The 22,544-nt window shown below is 50.5% G+C and overlaps 1 protein-coding gene and 1 long non-coding RNA gene across 4 annotated transcripts in view; one reads left to right on the top strand and one right to left on the bottom strand.

Moving 5' to 3' along the window:
* Positions 1 to 4,501: 4,501 nt before the first annotated feature.
* Jcad (junctional cadherin 5 associated) overlaps positions 4,502 to 22,544 on the bottom strand; it is a 43,990-nt gene continuing 25,947 nt past the window's right edge. For all 3 annotated transcript variants that reach the window (XM_048367550.1, XM_048367549.1, XM_048367548.1), the window contains 2 exons: positions 12,043 to 15,560; positions 4,502 to 7,051 (listed from right to left, as the gene is read on the bottom strand). In XM_048367550.1, the coding sequence (XP_048223507.1) occupies positions 7,017 to 7,051; positions 12,043 to 15,560 (3,553 nt within the window). In that variant the 3' untranslated portion in view covers positions 4,502 to 7,016. The remainder of the gene's footprint in view (positions 7,052 to 12,042; positions 15,561 to 22,544) is intronic.
* LOC125366828 overlaps positions 9,354 to 22,544 on the top strand; it is a 31,596-nt gene continuing 18,405 nt past the window's right edge. The window contains exon 1 of the long non-coding RNA XR_007213981.1: positions 9,354 to 9,443. This is a non-coding gene — a long non-coding RNA (uncharacterized LOC125366828). The remainder of the gene's footprint in view (positions 9,444 to 22,544) is intronic.

Here is a 22,544-nt window from a genome sequence, read left to right as displayed (position 1 = left end):
GAATGGCAGGTGGAGCTCCATTGCACTCTGCTATGGGTTGAGAAAAGTTATCAACTTTTCTGTCCAGACAAGCCTCAGAGTACAATCTTCCTATTCTCAGCCTCCCAAGTATCGAGGATTATAGGTATGAGTCACTAGGGACAGCTTTTGAGCATTTTATTTTAAATATTCAAGAGAAATCCTAGGCAAATACATGCACATTGGGGCTTATTTCTATACACGCTGACCCCCAGCTAGCTTAACCTCGGGAATATACCCGAGGGGTTGGCTAGGCAAAATATCCAGAGGTCATGGAGCAGGAAGTATGAGACCGAGGAAAGGAGTCAAGAAAAGAAACGAATGGAATGTCTGGAAACTTCTTGAAGTCAAATCAAAGGTGGGCTTTGCAGCTGAAACCAGGCCAGAAGCCTAATGGAAGCCCGAGAGCTAATGCCCAGAAAGCTGGTCATGTTCGCAGCCCTGAGTGAGGGGTGATGGATGGGATTCTCCGTCTGTGCCCTGTGGGCGGGCTGCCTGGAGAAAGGTCCCTGTGAGGTACAGAAATCCTGACTTGGATACAACCCGAATGTCACTGAACCTCCATGCATCTGAGGAAGGCCTACATCAGCCCTAACCCGAAGAAAAGTGGTCTATATGGTCCACTGTTGACTAATGTCTTAGGCTGCCTGCCAGGCTCATAAACACCCTGTGCCCTGCCCTAGTGTAAGAAAAATATGTGGAGGAATTCAATATTGTCAGCCCACATAGCCAGGGTGAAGGAAGAAAAGTATAAGTTATTGAACTGGGGAACTGGACCACCCTGGTGAAGAAATCATGGCAGGACGCCCACCCTGGCAAGAACCCAGTTCTCATTCATGCACAGTTGTCTTACTTCTGGACCCTTTTGGCAGGGCAATGGACCTTATGAGATTCCACGTTTGCCAAAAAATAATCATATAATCTTATAGTTGGAAAGAACTGGGGGACTTAGTCCAATCACCTTTCCCACTCAGAGCTGGCTGGCTAGCAAGCAGCAGAGCCAAGCTCGGGACTAGCCCCCAGTTTTCTGTTTGTACATTTCACCTTGCAGCTTGCTTCAACCCCAGGACTTTTATTTTTCAGATGTATTTTAATATATGGATTCAATTATCAACCAACTGGGACCCAGTTCTTCCTTTAAAACCCACATCTTAATGTGGTCTGAAATACTGTACATCTTAGAGGCCCATAGAATCGTTGAGCTGAGAGCCCCACACAAGGGGAGTTGAGTCAGAAATGAGGAAAACAGCCCACAAGAAGTAATGGGTGACATTGATCAAGATGCACTGTGCTTATGACTTAGGAAACTTAAACTCTTTGTACAGCTACTTAAAATAATAAAAAATAAAATAAAAAGGTAATGGGGAGGGAGGCTACATTGGAAAAAAGGAACCATTTTCCAAAACTCATAAACAGTGCTCAGGATCGCACAGGTCTATTAGCAATAACATAGCGGAAGCATGAGGGGCCAGGGTCTCCATATGCTTCAAGAACCACCATTCTGCAAACAGACATGAATCTCCAAACGAAGACCAGGCCTTAGATTGTAAGACCTTCAGGCTGACCCCCCTCCCCCAAGAGTCATCCACACCAAGTAAATGCCTAGTTTCATTCACTATGGATAACTTCAATGCACCAGAGCTTTTCCTGTGTGTGTGTGTGTGTGTGTGTGTGTGTGTGTGTGTGTGTGTCCCTTAACTTTTGGGGGGTTTTCGCTCAAGGCTGGCTTTCTTCCACTTGAGCCACAGCTTTACTTCCCGTCTTCTGGTTGATAATTGGAGATAAGTCTCTCTTGTCCAGGTTGGCTTTGAACTACGATGCTCAGCTTCCTGACTTGCTAGCGTTCCAGGCCTGAGCCACAGTGCCCAGCTTCATAGTTGGTTTTTACATTGAAGCAGGAGAGGTAGATGCAGACAGGGAAGCCAAGGAGAGACAAGTACAAGGCCATGTGAATTGCGATGGAACCAAACCTCAGAGCCGGTCCTATCAGTGCCCAGGACAACTCGGTGGGGAACCGGTGCTGGGCTCCCTGGCCGCCTGTCCCTGCCCTCCAGGGCCGCTTGGGCCCCACCACCGAAGACTCCTCTGAGAGCCTTCCAGGCATGGGTTCTATATGGCACATGCGCTACGAAGCCAGCAGCCCCGCCACCCTGACCCAGCGGGGTAGCAACGGTGTGGGAAGAAATGAGACCCCCGAAGACTCCCACCTGTGCCTCACTGGCTTTTCATGTGCATTTCTGCTGTCGCCAAGGGGTCTCCTCTACCATTCTGCCTCCAGGTGATGAGTGCAGCTGCAGTTCACCATAGTGTTGAACTTCTTGGGACCCTTTCCCAGGAAAGGTCTGCCATCGGTACTACAGGTGCCCAATGGAAGGATGAGGAGATACGGTCTCTGTGAGACTGCAGGGCCCTGTTCTTACAATAGTTTAGTGTTTCAAATAAGAAAAATTGAACCCAACGCCTCCTAGGTACTACTTTTGTATTTTTTTTGTTTTCTAGGCAAGGTCTCCCTACTTTTGCCTGGGCTGGGTTGGCCTTAAACTCCAGATTTTCCTGCCACTGGCTTCTAATGGTGCGTGGCTCTGTTTTCTTCCCTACTTTTTACTGGCAGGCCAAGTGTGAGGGCTGGAATCGCAGCCGACCCAGGTATAGGTCTTCATTTGTTGGTGGTGGTGGTGGCTGTGGGGTTCGAGCTCAGGGCCTGGGCTCTGTCTCTCTGCTTTTGTGCTCAAGGCTAGCACCCTACCACTGAGTCAGAGCTCCACTTCTGGGTTGATAGTGGCTAATCATAGATAAAGAGTCTCACAGACTTTGCTGCCTGGGTTGGCTTTGAACCTCAGTCCTCAGGTCTCAGCCTCCTAGGGAGCTAGGATTACAGGTGGGAGCCCCCAACGCCTGGCTGGACTTGATTTTTGTTTAGTCTGGAGGTTACTGCTTTGCTCCTGGCTCCAGCACACGGGTTTCATTCCAATTCCTCCTCCCCTTGAAGTTGCCTTGGCCCTCGAGGCTGGGCCCTGGGACGCAGGTGCAGGGAGGTAGGGTGACCTCCACGTTGCACCTCTGGTGAGCTCGCAGTCCACCCGGGGACCGGCTGCTGTAGAGACAAGGCTGACCTTTTACCCAGCCAGGCTTCGGGACAAACGGCTGGACAGCCTGGATTTGCCTCTGGGTCCAGTGTCAGTCAACGACCGCAGCCACAGAATGGCCACCTGGCTGGCTCTGCTGTTACCTCTGTGACAGGGGTACCCCAAAGTCAAGGCCAAGAAGGTGCAGGAGCTCCGCCGCCTCCCACACCGCTGCTAGGCCAAAGAACTGTTTCAAGGGGCAAGCTGCTAGAGCAAACAGACCTTCCCCAAAGGCTTCGAGATGTACAGTGCTAGCCACTCTCTCCTTGTTCTCTTGAACACAACATGCAGGCTGGGGACTATTCTTTTGTTAATGGAATTTTATCATCTCCCTTCTTCGCCTGGTGGGTCCCCGGCTGGGCCAACCAACCCACGCTCCTGGAAAAGGACCTCCCACCGTGCGGCCTCCTAAAGGTCCTAAATCTCGTCTGGACTATCAGCTGCCCTTCCATGGCCGGATGCAGACTGCGCAGTCAAAAACCAAGCAAAGGAGAACAATGCAAGAAAAGGCCCCCAAGCTGGCAACAGCTTCAGCCTAAGCAACGCACTCTGACCTGCACAGCTGGATCCAGCGGAACAGTGCTCCCACGCACCAGTGTCATGCTGTGGGAACTCCGGGAATTGGAGTCGTCTTCTCAGCTCACTTATAGAACAAGGATTCTGCTCCATGGGTCGCTACGCAAGACATGCTAATCGGACACCTAGTAGTGGATTATTTAATCAGAAACAAAACCCCATGCAGGCAAACATCATCTTTGTGTGTCTGTGTGTATGTTGGGGGCGGGGGGGGGGTCTACAGGACGCAATGGGAGGTGGATGCCCATGTCTGTGAGTTGTTTCTGTGTGGCTGGGAATCAACTATATGCACAATATTAACTCCCTGCATGGTCATCAGACATCCTCCACCAAGGGGAGGGCCAGAGGCAAGACATTCTGCTATTGTTCAAGTGCCCCGGGGCTAGGTTCTGTGACTAGTTTAAGTATTTGGACTTTCATAAACAATAGGTCTTCACCAACTGTCAAGTGGATCAGAGAAAGCTGGACTTTGAATTCCCATGTGGATAAAAACGTAGACCCACAGTTCTGGTAAGGAAAGCTCTCAAAGGGTAGATCTACATGTTAGGGTCTTTTGAAAAAGAAATCCCAATAATTTAGGAAAATCTGGGGAAAAAAAATATTCTGAGGGTCCACCCAGATGCTGGCTGCATCTTTCCTAGGTTTGTAAAGAATAAGGTTGAAAATGATAACAAGAGAGGTCGTTCCCTATCACTTGGAGACTTGGCAGTCGAAGCCGTGTTACCGGCATGTCCACCTCCCTTTGCAAATCTAGACACACAAATACGTTGCATGGGGGCACATTCAAATGGTCAAAATTAGAACTTTTATTTTTACAAGCTCCAAATTATTAAATACCACCAGGAAATCATGTGCGTGGGAAAACAATGGCAGACACAAAATATAAAGTGTTTCTTCAGCCACAGCTGTGTGCATGTAAGAAGAAATTGAAAACCTCTGGGAGAGCTATTTGGATTAGACTCTTGTTTGCTTCAGAATATGAAGGTCTGAAAAATCCCATTTTTCAAGTTACTGATTTGAAAGTCAACCTTTGCCCTCCAAATGATTTACATACAGGCTTAACTCCAGAAAACTTAAGGTGAAAGTACAAATATTCATAACTTCGATTAAATTCAGCTTGGCTCCAGAAAGATATGATTGATAGAACATTTTAGAATAAAACAAAACAGAAGAGAATCAGAATTGGGTTAGGCGAAACATACATGAGGTCCAACTTTTTTTTTTTCCCTTGAGGATCTTTCTCTTTCTTTTCAGGAAGAAGGGAAAATGGAATTGGTTTGGTTAAAAGAAGTCTCTAGATTGTACCAGAGTAGTGAAGAGGAGGGCAAGTGCGGCACACATTGGGTGCATGGCACTTCCTGCCCCGGCTCTTAGAGGGGACGGGCAAAGCCATCAAGCCCTTGGTGGCTCAGCCTGCACGGAGCTCTGTGAAGAGAACGGAATGGCTGCCCAACAGGAGCAGAGAGGTGACACCTCAGTCCCACGAGTTGCTCCTCAAGAAAAAAAAACAACAACCGTGGGGTCATCTTGGTGCTGTGAAAACCAAGCCTTACTGCAACTTTTCAGGAGAGCCGAGTTCTGGCAAGAGATGGCTTTGGGGGTAACTGTGAAGCCAGACTGCACGCAGGTGCCTGGGAGAAGAGCTGTCAGGGCCACCGCCATCCTAGTTTGTCTTCCACAGTCCAAAGCCATCAGGGTCTTTGGAAATAACATCACACGGTGTCCCTAAGAGCGGGCATGATGGAAGCCCAGTCAGTCGACTTAGGGCCAGAGGACAGACCGGTGAACTGTTCACACTGTAGGAATTTGAAATGTCTGAAAATAGAAAGATGACTTGAAAAAAAAAGAAAGAGAAACAATGAAAGGGAAGAAAGAAGGGAGGAAGAGAACGAAGGAAGAAAAAGAACGGAAGAAAGAAGGAGGGGAAGAAAAGGGGGAGGGAGGGAAGGAGGAAAGGAGGGAAGGGGAGGGAAAACGAAAGAAACTGAATAGAAAATGTAAGCTAGTAAGAATTCCTCACTTGGAAATAAGGGACAAATGCATACAAAATGCATAAACACTGTGCAGGTTAATGCAACATGAAACTGTAGAATACATAGGCCTCAGAATACTTTTGTTACGGCACCTATATACATATAAATATATATAATGCCATGTATATAATGTCTCCAAGCACTTCTTGAAAATATGCAAGACTAATTCAGGATCATTCTAGATAAAAATACATATTTCTTCAAGGAGCAGGTTCTCAGGGCAGATTTGCGCAGACATACAAAAGTGCAGCTATGCTTTTTGGTCGGTCTAGTTGCTCTGGCAGCAGACCTTGTCATAGGCTGTTAGGTGACTGACGGGGTACTGTCCCATGAAGCCTCACAGGAGTTGAAGAACCCTGCAGGAGCTCTAAGGTAAGAGAAGAGAGGCCAGGCAGGGCCTGGCAAGGGTACGTGCTTGAAAGCAGCATGGGACCCTCTCAGGGCTCTGCTTACCAAAGGGATAGACTCTTAAATAAAATAACACTTCCTTAAAAATCTGCCACTGAGCAACTCTTTACATCATAGAAAAATAGCAATTCTGTAAAAAGAAATAGAGTTACTTTGTTAAAATGGTCTATTTTTAAACCAGCAATTACTTTTCATATAAAGAATTTCTAAACATCCATACAGAAAATAAAAATAGATAATACTGAGTGCAAAGCAGACAATGGCAAGTTTGCAAACGATCAAAGTGTTTTCGCTGCCAGATAAACACTCTTGAGCGTAGGATACCACAAGTGTTATCTTTTAGGAACTTGAAAGGTATTGCTTTTATTCTCTGATGGCAAGTTGCTTACTAGTCAAGTTACTCCCAGCATCAGAAGGCCGAATTGATAGAAAGGGATCACATGTAGCCATCCATGTCTCCCTAAGCCGAAAGGACCCACGCCCTGAGCAAAGGCCCAGGACCAAGGGGGGCACGGACCACACCCCCAGTCCTTTCAACACGACTCGCTCCATTTTCCATATTCAAATTTTCACACAGAACCAGCTGAACACCAAACTATTTGCCAGCTTGGCCAAATCCATTAGGAAGGAGATTTTCTGTGAAAACTCTTCTAAATATAGACAGTAGATCTTCATGCTATGAAACAGATGGTTTTCTCTCCACAAACAACTCCGTGCGGATGCCTTTCCTCGTCCTTTGTGGGTGGTAAGGGGGGAGTCAGGCAGTGTCCACCTTCCGCTGGGCTCCGCGAGGGGATGGACTGCACCCAGGAGCACTGGTACCCCCAGAGCAGAGCCGGCCTCCACCGACATGACGTCATACCCGCTCTACCCTGCTGGGGTCATAGGACTCTGCAAAATGAAGAACAGGCGAGTGAGTGAGTGGCGGGTTCACCTGGCTTGTTTCCTCCTTCATTCGTAGGCTATGAATTTGCTTAGAGAGCAAAATCTACACATGTGAGAAATTCAGTCTGAGACCTTCCTTCCAGCAAGCTTATTTTTATTAAGTCAAAAAATAATGGTTAAAAGGTGGTTCGCATGACAATGTGCGATTTCTTTTTTTTACCCCAACATGGAGGGGGAGGCAGACATGAATGGCTTAATGTTTGGTTGTGCTTCCTGTTTCCACTGTGAAAAATAAGTCACCATAAATCTGATGTTTCTTAACCAGCAGGGATGTGCTTGGTTGAAACCAGGCAGGAGTTCTTTTCTTTTCCTTGTAAGTGGCAACTCTAACACAGGCTTGCATTAGAATACACTTTTCTGACATCACGGCTTAAGGATCATGAAGTCCTTCTGGTGTGGAGTGGCCATCAATGAGATGCTTCCCATCTCCAGATGCCCCCAGCAAGCACGCTGGATGCTCATCTGTCTTCTAGAACTTCCCAGAAGGACACACAAGTGTGTCTGAGTCAAGACCATCATTGGATCTACTTTATTGCTTGCCACAGAAATTCCAAACTGGGCCACGTTACTCACATTTTCAAAACAGGTCACTACATGAAAAAGCAACAATCCTGAATCCAAAATTTTAAGTGTGTGTGTGTGTGTGTGTGTGTGTGTGTGTGTGTGTGTGTGTCTGAGTGTTGGGCCTGCAGCCTGACCTCAGGGCCTGGGCACTATCTCTGGGCTTTACTGCTCAATGCTACCACTCTACTACTGACCTATGGCTCTAATCTAGGCTTTTTGGTGATCAACTGGAGATTAGAGACTCATGGACTTTCCTGCCTGGGGTAAGTTCCTCAATCTTCAGATCTCAGCCTCCTGACTAGCTAGGATTACAAGTGTGAGCACCCAGTGCCTGATAGTTTTCGATTCTTAAAGATAAGATGTTTAAGAAACTTGGAAGGCGCAGAGTCATCCATATATAATGGAGATTCCTAAAAAAGTTAAAAAGTAGAAGTACCACATGATCCCACAGTCCCGCTGCTGGGTGTGTCTCCAAAGGAAATAAGGCAGTGTGTAGAAGACCCGTCTCACCCCCCCCCCCCCGCCCACTGCAGCACGGACACCACCGCAAAGACCCAGAAATGACCGCTGTGTCCACCCACTGATGAGTGAACAAGGAAACATACAGGGAGGAATATTATCCAGCTTCAAAGGGGAATGGAACCCTGTCACTCAGAGCAACAGGGACGATCTTGAGGACATAAGCCTGACACACACAGGCGACATGAACTCACATCTGGGATTTTAAAAGGGTTAAACTCAAGTAGCAGGGAAGAGAATGGTGTTTTCAGGAGATGAGGCAGGGAGAAGAAGGGGAGGTTTAAGTCCTGAAGAACAATGGGTCACCAGAGGTAATAAGGCCTCACTTACCCCCTGACATCTGCCAGAGGGCAGAGCTGGACTGTTCTCACCACACACTAAAATAAACATGCTAGCTAGCTTGATGGTCCTCGGAATGTGCACTTATGATAAAGCATAAAGCACACCTCCGAGAGACACTTTTCATTCCTTAATCGTGTCTCAAGAAAGCTTGGGGAAAAGGTGATTCATTTATCTGATTCATCATCTGATGATCATCACACGGAGTGGGATAGGCCAAGATCAAAAGGCCACGTGCTACATGTTTTCTTTTTTCTCACATGCAGAATCTAGACCTCAAATGATCAAAACAACAATGATAGTGAGATAGGAGTGTAAGAAAGCGGCTGGGGAAGAATCAGTGGGGGGAGGGGGCTGTGAAAAGAGAAGGTCCTGGGTAAACACAATCAAAGCACTTACATACACGCACACACACACACACACTCCTAGACAACTGACTTGTAACAAGGGTCAAGAATGCAGGGCGAGAGACGCTCATCTCTTCAGTAAATAAACAGTGCTGGAAGAACTGCATATCCAAATGCAGAAAAATGATATTAGACCGACCTCTCACCACATTAAAAACCAATTCAAACCTAACTCTCACCACATTAAAAAACAATTCAGAATCAAGGATTTAAATGGAAGACTCAAACAATGAAACTTCCAGCAAAAAAAAGGGGGGGGAGAATCCCACTGTCTTGGTTGATAATCTTTTTGGATATAACCTCAAAAGCGCAGGCAAAGAAAGCCAAAACTGACAAGTGACGTCGCATCAGACTGGACAGCTTCTCACGGCCAAGGAAAGAACAAAGCAAAGAGAATCTTGTAGAAGAGCTGGGTCCCGGCTACTTAGGAAGTGAAAATTAGGTGGATCATTATTTGAAAGCAGATAGGGATAAAGTTTATGAGATCTTCATCTCAACAAAACAAGTTGGTGTGTGTGTTCGTGTTCTTATGTCTGTGGAAGGAGGAGGATTACAGTCTAAGTCAAGCGGTAGAGTACTTGCCTGGCAAGTGAAAGGCCCTGGGTTCAAACCCCAGTGCAATAAGGGGGAGGAGGAATATGAATCTTACAGGATGGGAGAAAATAGTTGCAAATTCTACACCTGACAAGGAACGACTATCTGAAATATAGGAGAAACTCAGGCAAGGAACAATAGGCAAGAAAACAAACTGACTAACAATAGGCAAAAGATTAGAACAGATATTTCTCAGAAGATACACAGATGGTTTACAAGTGTATGAAAAAGTCAAAAGTGATCAACTGTGGGTAAGGATGGGGAATTACATCGTGTCGATGGGAATGTACATTAACGCAACTACAGAAGAGAGGGCAGGAGGTCCTTGAACGCCTGGAGGACGACTATGCGTGGCTTAGCAATCCCACATGAGGTATATGTGCAAAAGAGATGACACTCGCACGATAGCAAGGACTGCACTTCACGTTCACCGAAACGCTGGCCGCCGCAGCCAGGACAGGAGGTGAGCCTATGAATGGAAGAACGTGGACGAAAGAAAATGAAATACTATTCAGCCACAAAAAAAGACATTGCGTTCTGTTTTTGTGACAACGTGGAGGGCCCTGGAGAACATTAATTAGGTGAAATAAGCCAGGCACAGAGAGATCAAACACGGAGCGATTTCACCCACACGTCTAATCAAAGCCGGTTGGCATGAGAGGAGCGGAAAGCTGAGCCGCGGCCGCCTCGGCTGGGGATACGCGGGTGGCCGCGGGACGGGAGGTGACAGGCGGGCCCCTCCAGCAGATGGCGACGTGCTGCGCTCTTGAGAAGCGTTCTCACCAGTAAAAAAAACGCCGGGTGAGGTGACACCTCTCCTAATGAGCTGACACATTCGCTAATTAGCTAGACTCGCCGATTCCACACTGGCACGCATCAAAACACCACGCCGTACAAGACAAATACATGGCTTTATCTGTCAGCTGAAAATCAACCCGACTGCCGCGTTCGCTTCCACGGCCCGCGGCGCCTGGTCGAGGCAGAGGAGCAAGAGGCCCGTGACGAGTGCCTGAGCTCAGTAAAACACCGTGCCAAGAAACAAGGCGCCAACACTCCTAGAAGCCATCCAGCAGAATCTGTGGGAAACATTTTGCAAGTGCCCCGAGTAGGTATTTTTGATTTGACATTTCTCTTAACTCTTCCAGGCAAAGCAACTGCATGTCTTCCTCGACTTCCAAATTCTTGGATTTTAAGGCAGAAAATGAAGTGAGGTGCCGGAGCCGAAGGCGCTGCCGGAAGCAGCTCGGGGGGAAGCCGGTGGGCCAGCCGCGCAAGGGGCGGGCAGGACCGGCCTCGTCAAGTTCCGCTTTCTCCATCTGCACAACTTCCAGGATTTATCCCACCTCCTCTCCTAGTCATGTGTAGGCTGCAGAATGGATATATATCTGGTGTCTTAACATCGTGCCCAAGAACTTCTCCGGGCCTATTTTTGTTGTTGTTTGTTTTTGGTGCCGATCTTGAGGCTTGAACACAGAGGGGCCTGGGTACTGGGTATTGCTTTTCTTTTTTCTCTCTGCCTCAAGGCTAGCACTCTACCAACGGAGCCATAGCTCCACCTCTGTTTTTTGAGTGGATAAATGAAGATAAGGGCCTCGTAGACTTCCGTGCTTGGGCTGGCTTTGAACCAGGATCCTCAGATCTCAGCTTGCTGGGTAGGGAGGATTACAGGAGTGAGTCTTCAGCGCCTGCCTCTGGACCTGTTTTTGCAGAGCTCAGAAGGTGAAACTCACTTGAGGTAAAAACACTGTTGCCATCCACGTGACACTAAGGGACAGCACGTAGGCCCTGAGTTCAAGCCCCGGTACCAGCACCAAACAAACAAAAACCATTCACCTCTTCTCACTAACTTCTGAAAAGTTGGTCATGTAGATAAATGTATACAAGTGTTAACATGCACAATTTCTGTGAAGGTATAAGCATTTAATAATTGATGACAAAATATGATTTTTGAACTGGATAATTCTTCAAAAATGAAGACTTTGTTTCATGTTTCCTTTATTTTGACAGAGTCTTCCTATGTAATTCTCACTGGATTCCAACTTTTGATCGCCCTGCCTCAGCCTTTTGAGTGTTGGGATGACAGGCTTGTATCACCACCCCTGATGAAAGTGAATAACCTTATAATGGAACCATTCACGGGGCCAACTTTATCTTTTATGAATAAGTGGATTTGTATTATTCACCAACCTATTATCCATCCATCTATCCATCCATCCACCCACCCATCCATCCACCCACCCACCCATCCATCCATCCATCCATCCACCCACCCATCCACCCATCCTTCTATCCATCCATCCATCCATCTATCCATCCATCCATCTACCCATCCATCCATCCGTCCATCCATCTGTCGATCAATCCATCCATCCATCCATCTATCTATCCATCCATCCATCCATCTGTCCATCCGTCCATCCATCCATCCATCCATCTGTCCGTCCATCCATCCATCCATCCAATCTTAGGATTCAAATCTAACAGCAGATGCCCGCCCTGTTCCTCACTGCTTACCTGGGCACCAGAAGTCGGACTCCACATTCTTCTCCCTCCTTAGTGTTGGCAGATGTCCGTTTTCTTCTGGAGGGGTGAAACCCTTGGAGACAGAGGGTGGGTACCCCACTCTCCAGGCCAGGTCCTCGCTGCTCGGTGACACGAGGTCCCCGGGCTGCCAGGCCTGGCCCCTCGAGGCCTTGGGGTCCTCGGCCTCCTCTGTGGAGTCTGAGTTCTGGAAGCTCAGACACCGCATCCTGGACACAGAGCTCACCTCCTTCATTCTCATCAAGCGGTCGGGGGCCACCCGCCTCGGAGGGGAGGCCAACTTCTCTTGTAAACTCTCAATCACTTTGGAGGGGCTTCGGAGCCTCTTTTCTGAGCCTGCCGCATTTGGGGTCCTTTCTACGAAATGGAACAGTGTGGACCTGAAGGGTGGCCTGACGCCCGGGTCCTTCTCCTCCATGGTCTGCGGCTCCATGGAGCTGGGCGGAGGCTCGGGGCTGGTGGCTTGGCCGGCCGGGGCCCTCCCTGCCCCGGAGTGCTCCGATGCCTGGGGAGCCCGTTCCCCTACAAAGAGGGGGCTTTCCGTCCAGCCGCACTTCCTCCTGCCGTAGAAGGCATCAGGGGTCACCCTGGGCTGCCCCGGTGGGGGACCCCCTGGGGTGGGGGCCTCCCAGGGTGCTGCGGGCAAGTCGGAGCTGCAGGCGCTGGGGTCGGGCTGAGGCCCTGGCAGGAGGGACTCCACAGCCACCTCTATGCCTAGGATCCTCTCTGCCCTCGCCTGCAGGGACTCACTTGGGGGGATTTCCACCGCCCCCCCGCCCCCCGAGGCCCCATCGGGCTCGGCCGCGCTTCGCTCTTGTCCGGCGGAGAGCCCCGTGGACCGCAGGTCGGGGGCTGAGAGGCCTCGGGTTTTGTGGGTGACCGACAGGGGGGCCACGGCGTCCCTCTCTCCATGACGCTCCCCCTTCGGTGGGACCCCTCTGCCCGGTGGCCCGGCGCCCGGGCCTTTGGAGAGTTGCAGGTCCTGTGGGGGCTCCTCCCGCCCCGCCAGGTGAGCTGGGCCCGCTGGGCTCCTGGCCCTTGGTGGTGAGGCCGCCCGTGTCTCCGCGGGCCCGGGGCTGGCTGCGAGCCTGGACGGGCCGTTCACGGCCGCCTCTGCCCACTGCCAGGGGTCGCCGCCGCCGCCGTCCGCCCGCGTGGGGCTGGAGAACCCCCGTGCTGCGCTCCAGATCCCCCGCTCCCAGCCCTCCCCGGGGGGCACCTGCTCCCGGGGGGGCGGCGGGTCCGCCTCGCTGCTCTCGCTGCTCTCGCTGCTGTCGCTCTGCTCCTCTTCCTGAAGCTCCTTGTTGAAGCTTTCCAGCTGGCTGATCAGGTCCCAGGGCCGGCGGCTCACCGGCTTCAGGAGGAACTGACCGAACGGCTGCTTGCTGTTGCACCGAGCCGCGGTGGGCTCGCCCCTCACCACCTGGGGCCCAGCCGGGGGCCTGGCTGCTGCCCGGCCGCGGTCGCGGGCACAGGCGTCCACGCAGGCCTGGCTCGGGGCTGCCTGGTTTCGGGACAAGGGAGTCCTGGAGAAAGCACTGCTGCTGGAGGGGCTGAGGGAGGGCTGGCCCCGGGGGTCAGGGGCGTCCAGCGTCTGCGCCTGGTCACTGGAGGGAGCTTCGGGGGGCTCTAAGGGTGGGGTGGCGGCGGGGCTCCTTGGCGCTCCCCGGTCTGGAGCAGGGAGGCGCCCAGGGCCTTTGGCCTCTTCGGGGAAACTGGTTTGGGTCTGCTGATCTCTGTACTGGTGACCCGGCCAGGAGCCTGGACACTTGAGCTCTCTGTGCTGCGCGAGGTACACGAACTTGAGGTCGCGGGCTGGCTCGTCCTCCAGCTCCTCCAGCTCCTGCTTGAGGAACACGAGTTTCCCGGCCACGCTCCCCGTGAGCGCCTGCAGCTCCAGGTCGGTGGGAGACATGCTCAGCAGGCTTTGCTCCGGCAGGGCTGAGCTCTTATCAAGGCCCGGCTTCCCAGCCGCGGGGGACTTTAGGTCATTGTTGTTCGTATCTGTATCTGGCAGATGGGGTTCTGATTTCACCGGGATGGAAACCAAGCAAAATATGGTCTCGTTTGTTTTCTTCTTTGAACTTTTCTTGGTCTGAATCCCACTCTCAAACTTGCGGAGCTTGGTTTGGCTTTTGCAGGTGTCCTCGCCCTGGGGGTTGTGGGGGGAAGCCTGGCTCTCGGGGTGTCCTCTTGCCACACTCTGCTCTCTTGGGTCAGCGAGGCCTCCGTGTTCTCCATCTCTGGGGAGCAGGCCCCGGAGCCGCTGGGGGTTGGGGTGGGAAGAGGCCTGGCCCCGCTCGGCGTCTGACGGGGGTGCCAGGCCCCGGGAAGGCGGAGGGACGCCGTTGGGCTGCGTCTTCCCGCGGGCTGGCTCTGGGGCCCCCGCAGGCCCAGGGCCGTGCTGTCGGTGATGGAGCTTCAGGTCTTCACGGAGGCCAGGGGGCTGGGCCAGCTTGATGTGTCGTATCCTCGGGTCATCGAAGGGGATGTACTGAACGCCGCCTTCGTAGGCAGCGCCTGGGTGGGGGCGGGAGGAGAGCCCTCGGGGCGACCCCGGGCTTCCGCTGCCCTGTGTGCTCCCAGCGCCACCGGGGCCAGGGGGAAGCCAACAACGGGCTCCATCCTTGTCGGCTCCGTACTGCTGCTGCCGCCTGTGGCTGTCGCTTACGTTCGTGGGCTCTGTGTCTTCTAGGTAGGGGTTCGGGATGTGCTGTGGGGGTGACTTATAGGAGGGGGGAGGCACGTACACGGGAGGCTCCAGGCCGGCATCTGGCACCCCAAGGTCGTGCCTGGGGTCGTTGCTTTTGGTCAGATAGCTATAGGGGTCGCTCTCCTGAAAGCCGCTGCTTTCCCCGGCCCTGGGGGGCTGGTACGAGCTGTAGGAGGGAGGTTTGACGGGCCTTCCAAACTTTGGCCGGGGAAAAGGGGCTGGGGCAGCACCTTTCTCGGGGTTCCTCGGGGTCTCCAGATGTGGTGCATAACTGGAAGGATGGGGTGGCGTTCTCGGGACACCTGACGCGTGGCTGTCCTTTATGGGAATGGGAATCTCCGTGCCAGCGAGGCTCTCGGGGGAAAGGACTCGAGGCAATGACCGGGATTTCCTTTGGTTCTGGGATATCGGCCCATGCTCTTCCTGAGTGAACGGGTACAGGTCTTGGAACAGTTTCTCTCCGTCGCCATCGGACATGTGCCTCCCCAGTTTCCTTGACTCGTTCCAGCTTTCTGAGCCTGCGCTGGGCCACTTGGCAGGACCCGGCATCCTCAGCTCTTCTTCCCAAGCTGCTTTCTGCGTCACTTGCTCTGTCCTTCCTCCAACTTCCCATGGGCCCTGTCTGGGGCCCTGCGCTCGGGCCGTGCCTCTGAGCTCCTGGGCCTCCCGGTCCCTCGAGCCTGGCACGTCACTGACCTCCTGGCCTCGTCTTCTGTAGGCGTGGTCACTGCCCACCTGAGGCTTCGAGGACCATGCGAGGGTGGGTCGGCTGTACAACCTGCACGACAAGCAGAGGGGCACGGAGGTGAGACACGCATGTTAGACACACAGACCAAGTAAGTCCTTCTCTGCTCCTGTGACTGGCAGCCAAAGCCACATGTGGATCGGCACCTTTGAAAACTGGGCTCCCAGGCACCACACTCTGACAATTGTACAGGAAACAGGTCCCGCTGTGGGTGAGGAACAACCATGTATTTTGCCCTCAAGGGCTGAGTGGCAATATCGGGCTGCCCACAAGAAACCAGGGCTCGGGTCGTACCAGAGGTGGAAGGCCCTTAGCTTTCAAGTGCTTAGTGGTCCAAGGGTATGCCCTGGAGCAGCAGTCCGGGGCCGCCTGCCTGGGCGGCCTGGCTCAGTCCACGAGTACCCTGGCCATCTCCCAGGCCATCTCTGTGAATCTGCCTTTAACCCAGCCACTGTTCAGCAGGGAGTCTTGAACTTCAGCAGGGTGGTTAGGATGCAGACAGCTGGGCCCCACCCTCCCTCTCGGATTCAGCACGACTGGGATGGGGCACGACACGGCTCCTCTCACGGGTTTCTGGGGAGTGACAGCACGGCCACTCCTGGGTCCGTCTTTGGCTGTCAGCTGTGTCTGCACCTGCAATCCCCTACGTGTATCTTGTTAGGATCGGGGACATCAGAAACGCTCCTGGGTCCCACAGGCGCTGCTGTGGTGTAGGCCGGCCAGCACCCCCCGCTCTGGAGGAAGTCCTGGTGTGGGAGGCACGCGAGACGCTGTGGAACACAGTTACGCTCTGCGTGATGAGGTTTCAGTCCATGGCAGACCGCATTCACAGCAGCAGAGCCCCAAGATCAGCACAGAGCTGGCGGAGTCCTGTCCTAGAGTGCAGCATGCTAGTGCCCTGACCACAGCCAGGCCATTACATATACACACAGTTCTTGGTAAAAAACAATGTAGGGCTGGGGATATGGCCTAGTGGTGCTGGGGAATCGAACCCAGGGCTTCATATGTATAGGAGGCGAGCACTCTGGCCACTAGGCCACATTCCCAGCCCAAGAGTGTACTTCTTACAGACGTTAACAGCAAAGGAGTAGGTTGTACTTATACTGCAGTCCCACCCATTTTGCATGTCTTTTGTTGCTGTTGTTATTGTAAAGGTGATGGACAGAGGGAGTTACATAAGTCAGGCAATGACTAGACTTCTTTTTGAACAGTGTCACCTCTTTCTGTGTTTTCCCCCAGTTTTTTCCTCCCCACCTCCCCCGTCACAAGGTGCACGATTCATTTTCAACGTGGCATCTGGTGAGTACCACTGCTGCCTTTGTTCACTGTTTGTCCCGCCCCTGCGGGGCTCCCCTTGCCTCCCCAAGTCAGCTACACTTCCATGGAAGACAAAAGGTGCAGAAATCAAAAAACAGCGACCAAGGAGAAAAACAAACCTAGAAAGCAAAATAAAACAAAAAGCTCTTGTTTCCAATTCTTGGCGTTCTTCTCAATAAACCTCCTGTTGCCAATTCCTGGAGTTCTTGATACACATCATTTCATACGATCCTATACACACAGCTACTGGACCTTTGTGATCCTCTCCTAAGAATATCCTCCTTCGGTCTCACTATGTGAATGTCTAGAATCCTGTATAACTTATTATGTCCAGGTGTATTTTTTTCTGTCTTTTACTACCCAGTGTGTTTATCTGTAGATTTATAGGCACATTCTAGTTACCACAACTGCGGGAAAACTTTGCATGTCATCTGACTGTGTCGAGACCCTACAGAGTGATGACCTGTGCCACTGAGACTACACAACAACAAAATCGCCTAATGACACATCTCTTGGAATATCACCCTGCCAATAACTGACAGTTGGCTGCAAGCATATTACCAAGTGTCTCTTGGGGAAAGTTAAACTTTGGCAGGTCTAGGTCTGGCCTTGGCATCTGTATTTTTAAGAAGCACTCCAGGGGACTCTTACTCTCAAGTGATCTGAGTGCAAGGTGGGGGCGGTGTGGGGGGGGGGGATGACCACCAGTCTGCATATTTCAATTTCCTTTGGAGCCTTTACTCAAATGCCTACCCCAGATATTTAGGTTTAGTTGGTCTAGGAAAGGGCCTACCACCAATATATTTCAAAATCTTCTGAAACTACTCAAGCATGTATCCAGGACTTAGGATGCAATAGAAGAATGTACCTGAGTAACACTGCTAAGCTGGGCAAGAATATTGAGAGTCTACCTATAAATGTCCAGGTACTGTGGGCTTATGACAGGAAAACCATCCACTCAAGGGATTCATAATTCTCATTTAGAGGGGACTAAGCAGAATCTTTAACTATAAAATCACTGATTTGTAAACTAGGAAAGGAATATCTATACATATATATATATATACCTATATAGGTACATATATGTAGATGTATACGTGTGTAGATGTATAGGTGTATATGTGCATATATGCATATATATACACCTATACATCTACACACGTATACATCTACATATATGTGAATATATCCATATAGCTATATATATGTATATATGAGTGTATATGTGTATTTACATATGTACATATACATAGATAGATATATACACATATATGTATACATGCATGTATACATACATTTGTGTGTGCATATATATATATACATATATCACAAACATACACCTCATTGTTGCAAATGAATGTTGGAAGAGTAAAGTATCAAAATTAAAAACTACTTGTAATGTTCCTACCTAGAGGCAGTTGCCGTATTATATGCACCTTCTAACCTACGTGTTTATGAGAATGTCGATTTTCAAACAGTCCATGGTGCCTAGTCATCAGGGTTGACGTGAACAGTTGCCAGCGCTAGGGGACTCACAGTAAGTACTCCCTATCCTTATCCACTTACTCACTTGAGGCTCAAGCAGCAACCCTCGTCATTCTCCCTCACAGAGGAGCAAACAAAGGCAGAGATGCAGTCATTTGCTCGGCATTTACTGTCGTTCAAGCTGTTTCCTGCACTGTGCCCAGTGTGCCACATGAGTTGTTTCACTGAAAGTTAATGCCACCATCATCCCCCTCTTGAACATATAAACTGAGGCGTAGATGGGATAAATGACTGTCCTAAATAACTCACAAAATGCCGGGGGAAAAAAATTCTAATCTGAGAAGTGTGAACAAAAAGCCTACCCAATAGGATGCTTTGCTTCTCCGAATGTAATGAAAACGTCAAGTGTAGTAGTTTCCATCATATACACACGATTTCTCCAACACTGTCCCAATGACCATTCACAATGATTCGGTTCGATCACATGATTTTTGTTTGGCTGGTTTGGGCTTTTTGAGATGAGGCGCTACTCAGTAGTCCAGGCTGCTCAAGATTCTCCTGCCTCAGCTTCCCAAATGCTAGGATTAACAGGGGTGTGCCACCATGCCCAGATGTTGCAAATATTTTGAGAAACACACATAGTAAGTGCAGGTCTTCGATTATGTGGAACGGATCCTCAGCAGTGAGCACAGGCCAGGACTTAGGGTGGCACTGACCGCAGAGGGGCCATCAGAGACCTCCCCCGCGGTGTGCAGGCACAGCTGGGCTCGCTGGAGTTGCTCAGCCCTACTTACAATTCCTTCTTTTCTGAATTAGATAAGTGAAAACAATGTCTCAGGATCTCAATTTGCATTTCTTTAGTTACTGGTGAGGTCCGTCCTCTATGTGGTTAAGTGTTATTAACGGTTCCGGGGTTTAGCTTATTCTCTATCACACTGAGCCAGGTGTGGTGGTGAACTCCAATAATCCCAGAGGGGGGGGCAGGAGGACCGCTGAGTTGGAAACCAGCCTGGGCTACGCAGGAAGTCAAGGCCAATGTTGCTACGTAGTGAGACCCTGGCTTAAAAGAAAAAAAAAAAGTCCACTTCTGCTCTGCGTCACAGCAGTGAAGAGCCTGAGGGCCAGGGAGGGGTTCATGCAGCCACAGCAGGGATGGACGGGACTTCAGGGGAGCCCTTCCCCACACAGCCCGAGAGGGCACTTGACAAGGAGCCCTGGTATACAGGGCTATACAGTAATGCTATATAGCATTACTATCCCTATTTTGGAATTACTTCCTGAACTTAAGAGGCAGCAAGGACAGCTTCCAAACAACTTGTAAAGGAGCCTATGTCAGGGAGGAACTATTTTACGTCTTTCTGATGTAAAACGTGTGCCCCCCCCCCCCCCCCCCGAGCAGCCGTAAAGCTGTAGGAAGGCTGTCCACACTGAGCCCTCACAAGTGTGCTTTCCCCACTTTCGGTCTTGAATGCTTGGCAGAACTCTGCTTACACTGGAGGTCTACACAGCACTCATCATTTTGGGAGCCGTTGTGCAGCCCTCCTTGCCCACCCCACTGATGGGGGCCACTCTGCAGCTCTGCCTGCGGCAGCCCTTCTCCCAGGGACCCTGGAGGAGGTGCTCCACGTCACAAGCTACCGGCTGCAGGTGATCAGACTGCAAAGAAAGCCTAGGACGAGACTCAGACCTGCAAGTTAATGAGACATCACCACTGTCCCAGACTTGACTGGAAGACAGTGAGGCAAACCACCAGGAAGCATGTGCTTGGTTTCTTGCATCAGAAACAATCTGCTCCCTTTCCTCTAATCTAAGCGAAGGGTGAGCAAGCTTGCTGTGTTAGAGGGCTTCACTCTGGAGTCATCCTAACCCTCGGGAGGGCGGGAGGGCGGGAGGGCGGGGAGGAAGTCCGCCCTGGCTCTCACTCATCCGCTCCAGTGATGTTCCCACAGTGAACAGGTTGTGCTTAGAGCACTGGATGAAATCCTGAGGTGTGGTTTCTGCGTGCATGTGCCATCGGAAGACCCCAAAGTAGGGTGAAAGTGGTACACATAGGCGAAGGATATTAATTCACTGTGACTTCCTACAGATGTGATGTGGATAACAAAAATGTTAGCCCCAGGCGGGGGATGTGGCTTAATGGTAGAGTGCTTGCCTAGCATGTATGAGGCCCTGGGTTCAATTCCTTGGTAACACGTAAGCAATAAATAGAATTTAAAAAAATCAGGGGGAAAAATGTTAGCACCTTTACTTCATCAAGATGAACCAAAATGGTTAAGCATCCTGAATTAAAAAATTGTTTCCCTATTTGTGCGAAACACCAAAATCCCAGAATTCAGATCATTTGGGAAAGCTTAAATAACTCTATTTCAAAATATAGTCTGTGTGGCCTAGAAAACTACATAAAGCACTTATTTACCAAGTGAGTGTGCCCGGTCTTGTTCGTCGTTTAAGCCAGGCTGAGAGGCGCATGAATGGACCCCCAATGGGAAGAGTTCTGGTTGACTTCTCCCTCAGACAGCTTATCGCATAGATATTCCAGTAGCTTCCATACCTGGCACACTGAGGCGTACCCCAACCTCTAGAAAGCATTCCAAGCCAAGAATACATTTTCTACTACCTTTGAGAAGATAAGGTGGGATCATTTTTTTCCTTAAAAAAGTGAAGCCCATAATTTACATGTAGAGAGCACTCACAGGCGAGCATTTCCATTAACTTGCTGAACATACTGACGTGGGGTAGGAAAAAAACCAGGCAACAAGCAAAGCGGAAGGTGAGAGCCCAGATCAACTGAACTGTGGGGTCCATGGGACCACCAGATCGATTGGGGTGTCTGTGGGAAATCAAGCACAGACATTGCATTTGCTCCTTCTTACTCTAGGAACCCAGATCTGGACATGGTTCTCCTGCAGGGAGCCCAAAAGTCAGGCTGATGTCCTTCACTGGGTAGGACAAGGTCAGGATGAGGAGATACCATTCAAAGCATGCGTTCACACGGGCAACGCCTCCCTTCAAGCCCCCTCGTCTACAGCCTAAGCAGACGCCTGCCGCTGGAGACCTTCAGACTCTGCTAGACGGGATGGCTGCAGCACTCTGCCCCAGTCTGTTCTTTCAAAGCCCTCCTCAGAAGGGTCAGTCATTGGTAAACACCTGGCTAAGATGAGCAGTAAAGGTTGCAGGACCACTCCTCTCGGGAGCTGCTTTCTTCTCTCAGTTGCCACAGCAGAAGGAGCTGTGGACATCTCTTTAGAGTGACTCAAAGTCACCAGCAGCATGAGGCGTCTGAGAAGCTTCTGTGAGGGGCCCAGCCAGAATCCTGCAATTCCATTTCTCAGAACACCCAGCATGCGGAGGGCTATTCAGTATGCCACCCTGTGCAGACAGCCCCCCGACACGGGGTGGCAAACGGGCTCATTTTAGAAAGGGGAACTAGGAGGTCAGAAGACGATTAAGACTGAAGTGTAGAGGTTAGCATGAATTAAAGATCAGCCAGACAATGGCAAATATTACTATGCAGCCAACAACACACTTGGAACAAGAATTGCAGGTTGCATTGGCACAGTTGTAACTATATACAAAAAAAAAATTCCCGAGTGCCTGTTGAGGCTGTTAATGAGTTGTTAGGCCTGCTTTCACGGTGTCACGTTCCATGAGTACAGATGACAGACAGTGCGGGCTGACTGAGCACCTGCTCGTCTATTTGGGATGTTCTTGTGTGTGTGTGTGTGATTGTTAAGATCAATATTCAAACAACAAACAATGGGTCTGTAAGAAAAAGCAAAATATTCTTTTTGGCCTTCTAAATGATGCTAAATTTAGACATGTGGATGAGGGAACCGGAAGTGGAAGGCAGTCATGCTGCCAGTGTACATAAGGGTAAGTGGTGGGACTCATCCTGGAAAAACCTCTGCTCACACTACCTGAACCAGAGCCCCTGAAGTCGCAATTCCTCAGCCTGGACTTCCTGAGTGCGGGTTCCACGAGCTCAGCGCAGATGGGAAAAGAGGCATTTGGAAACAGTCTCTCTTGCCGGGCCAACTTGCTCTGCCACAGTACCAAGATGTTCAAAAACTGGTGGCCACAAGCAGACCTGAGTTAGTCTTGTGGGTGCTGAGTTTCCTGAATCACCTAGTTTAAGGCACATTTTTGACTATGCAGGGTCCAGTAAAGACCTTTCAGACCTGCAAGTATCCCATTTGGGAGGCCCCCACCTCAGGG

This window comes from Perognathus longimembris, chromosome 18, assembly GCF_023159225.1.
Source record: "Perognathus longimembris pacificus isolate PPM17 chromosome 18, ASM2315922v1, whole genome shotgun sequence".
Classification (NCBI taxonomy): Eukaryota; Metazoa; Chordata; class Mammalia; order Rodentia; family Heteromyidae; genus Perognathus; species Perognathus longimembris.
This window is presented reverse-complemented; position numbering and strand designations above follow the sequence as displayed.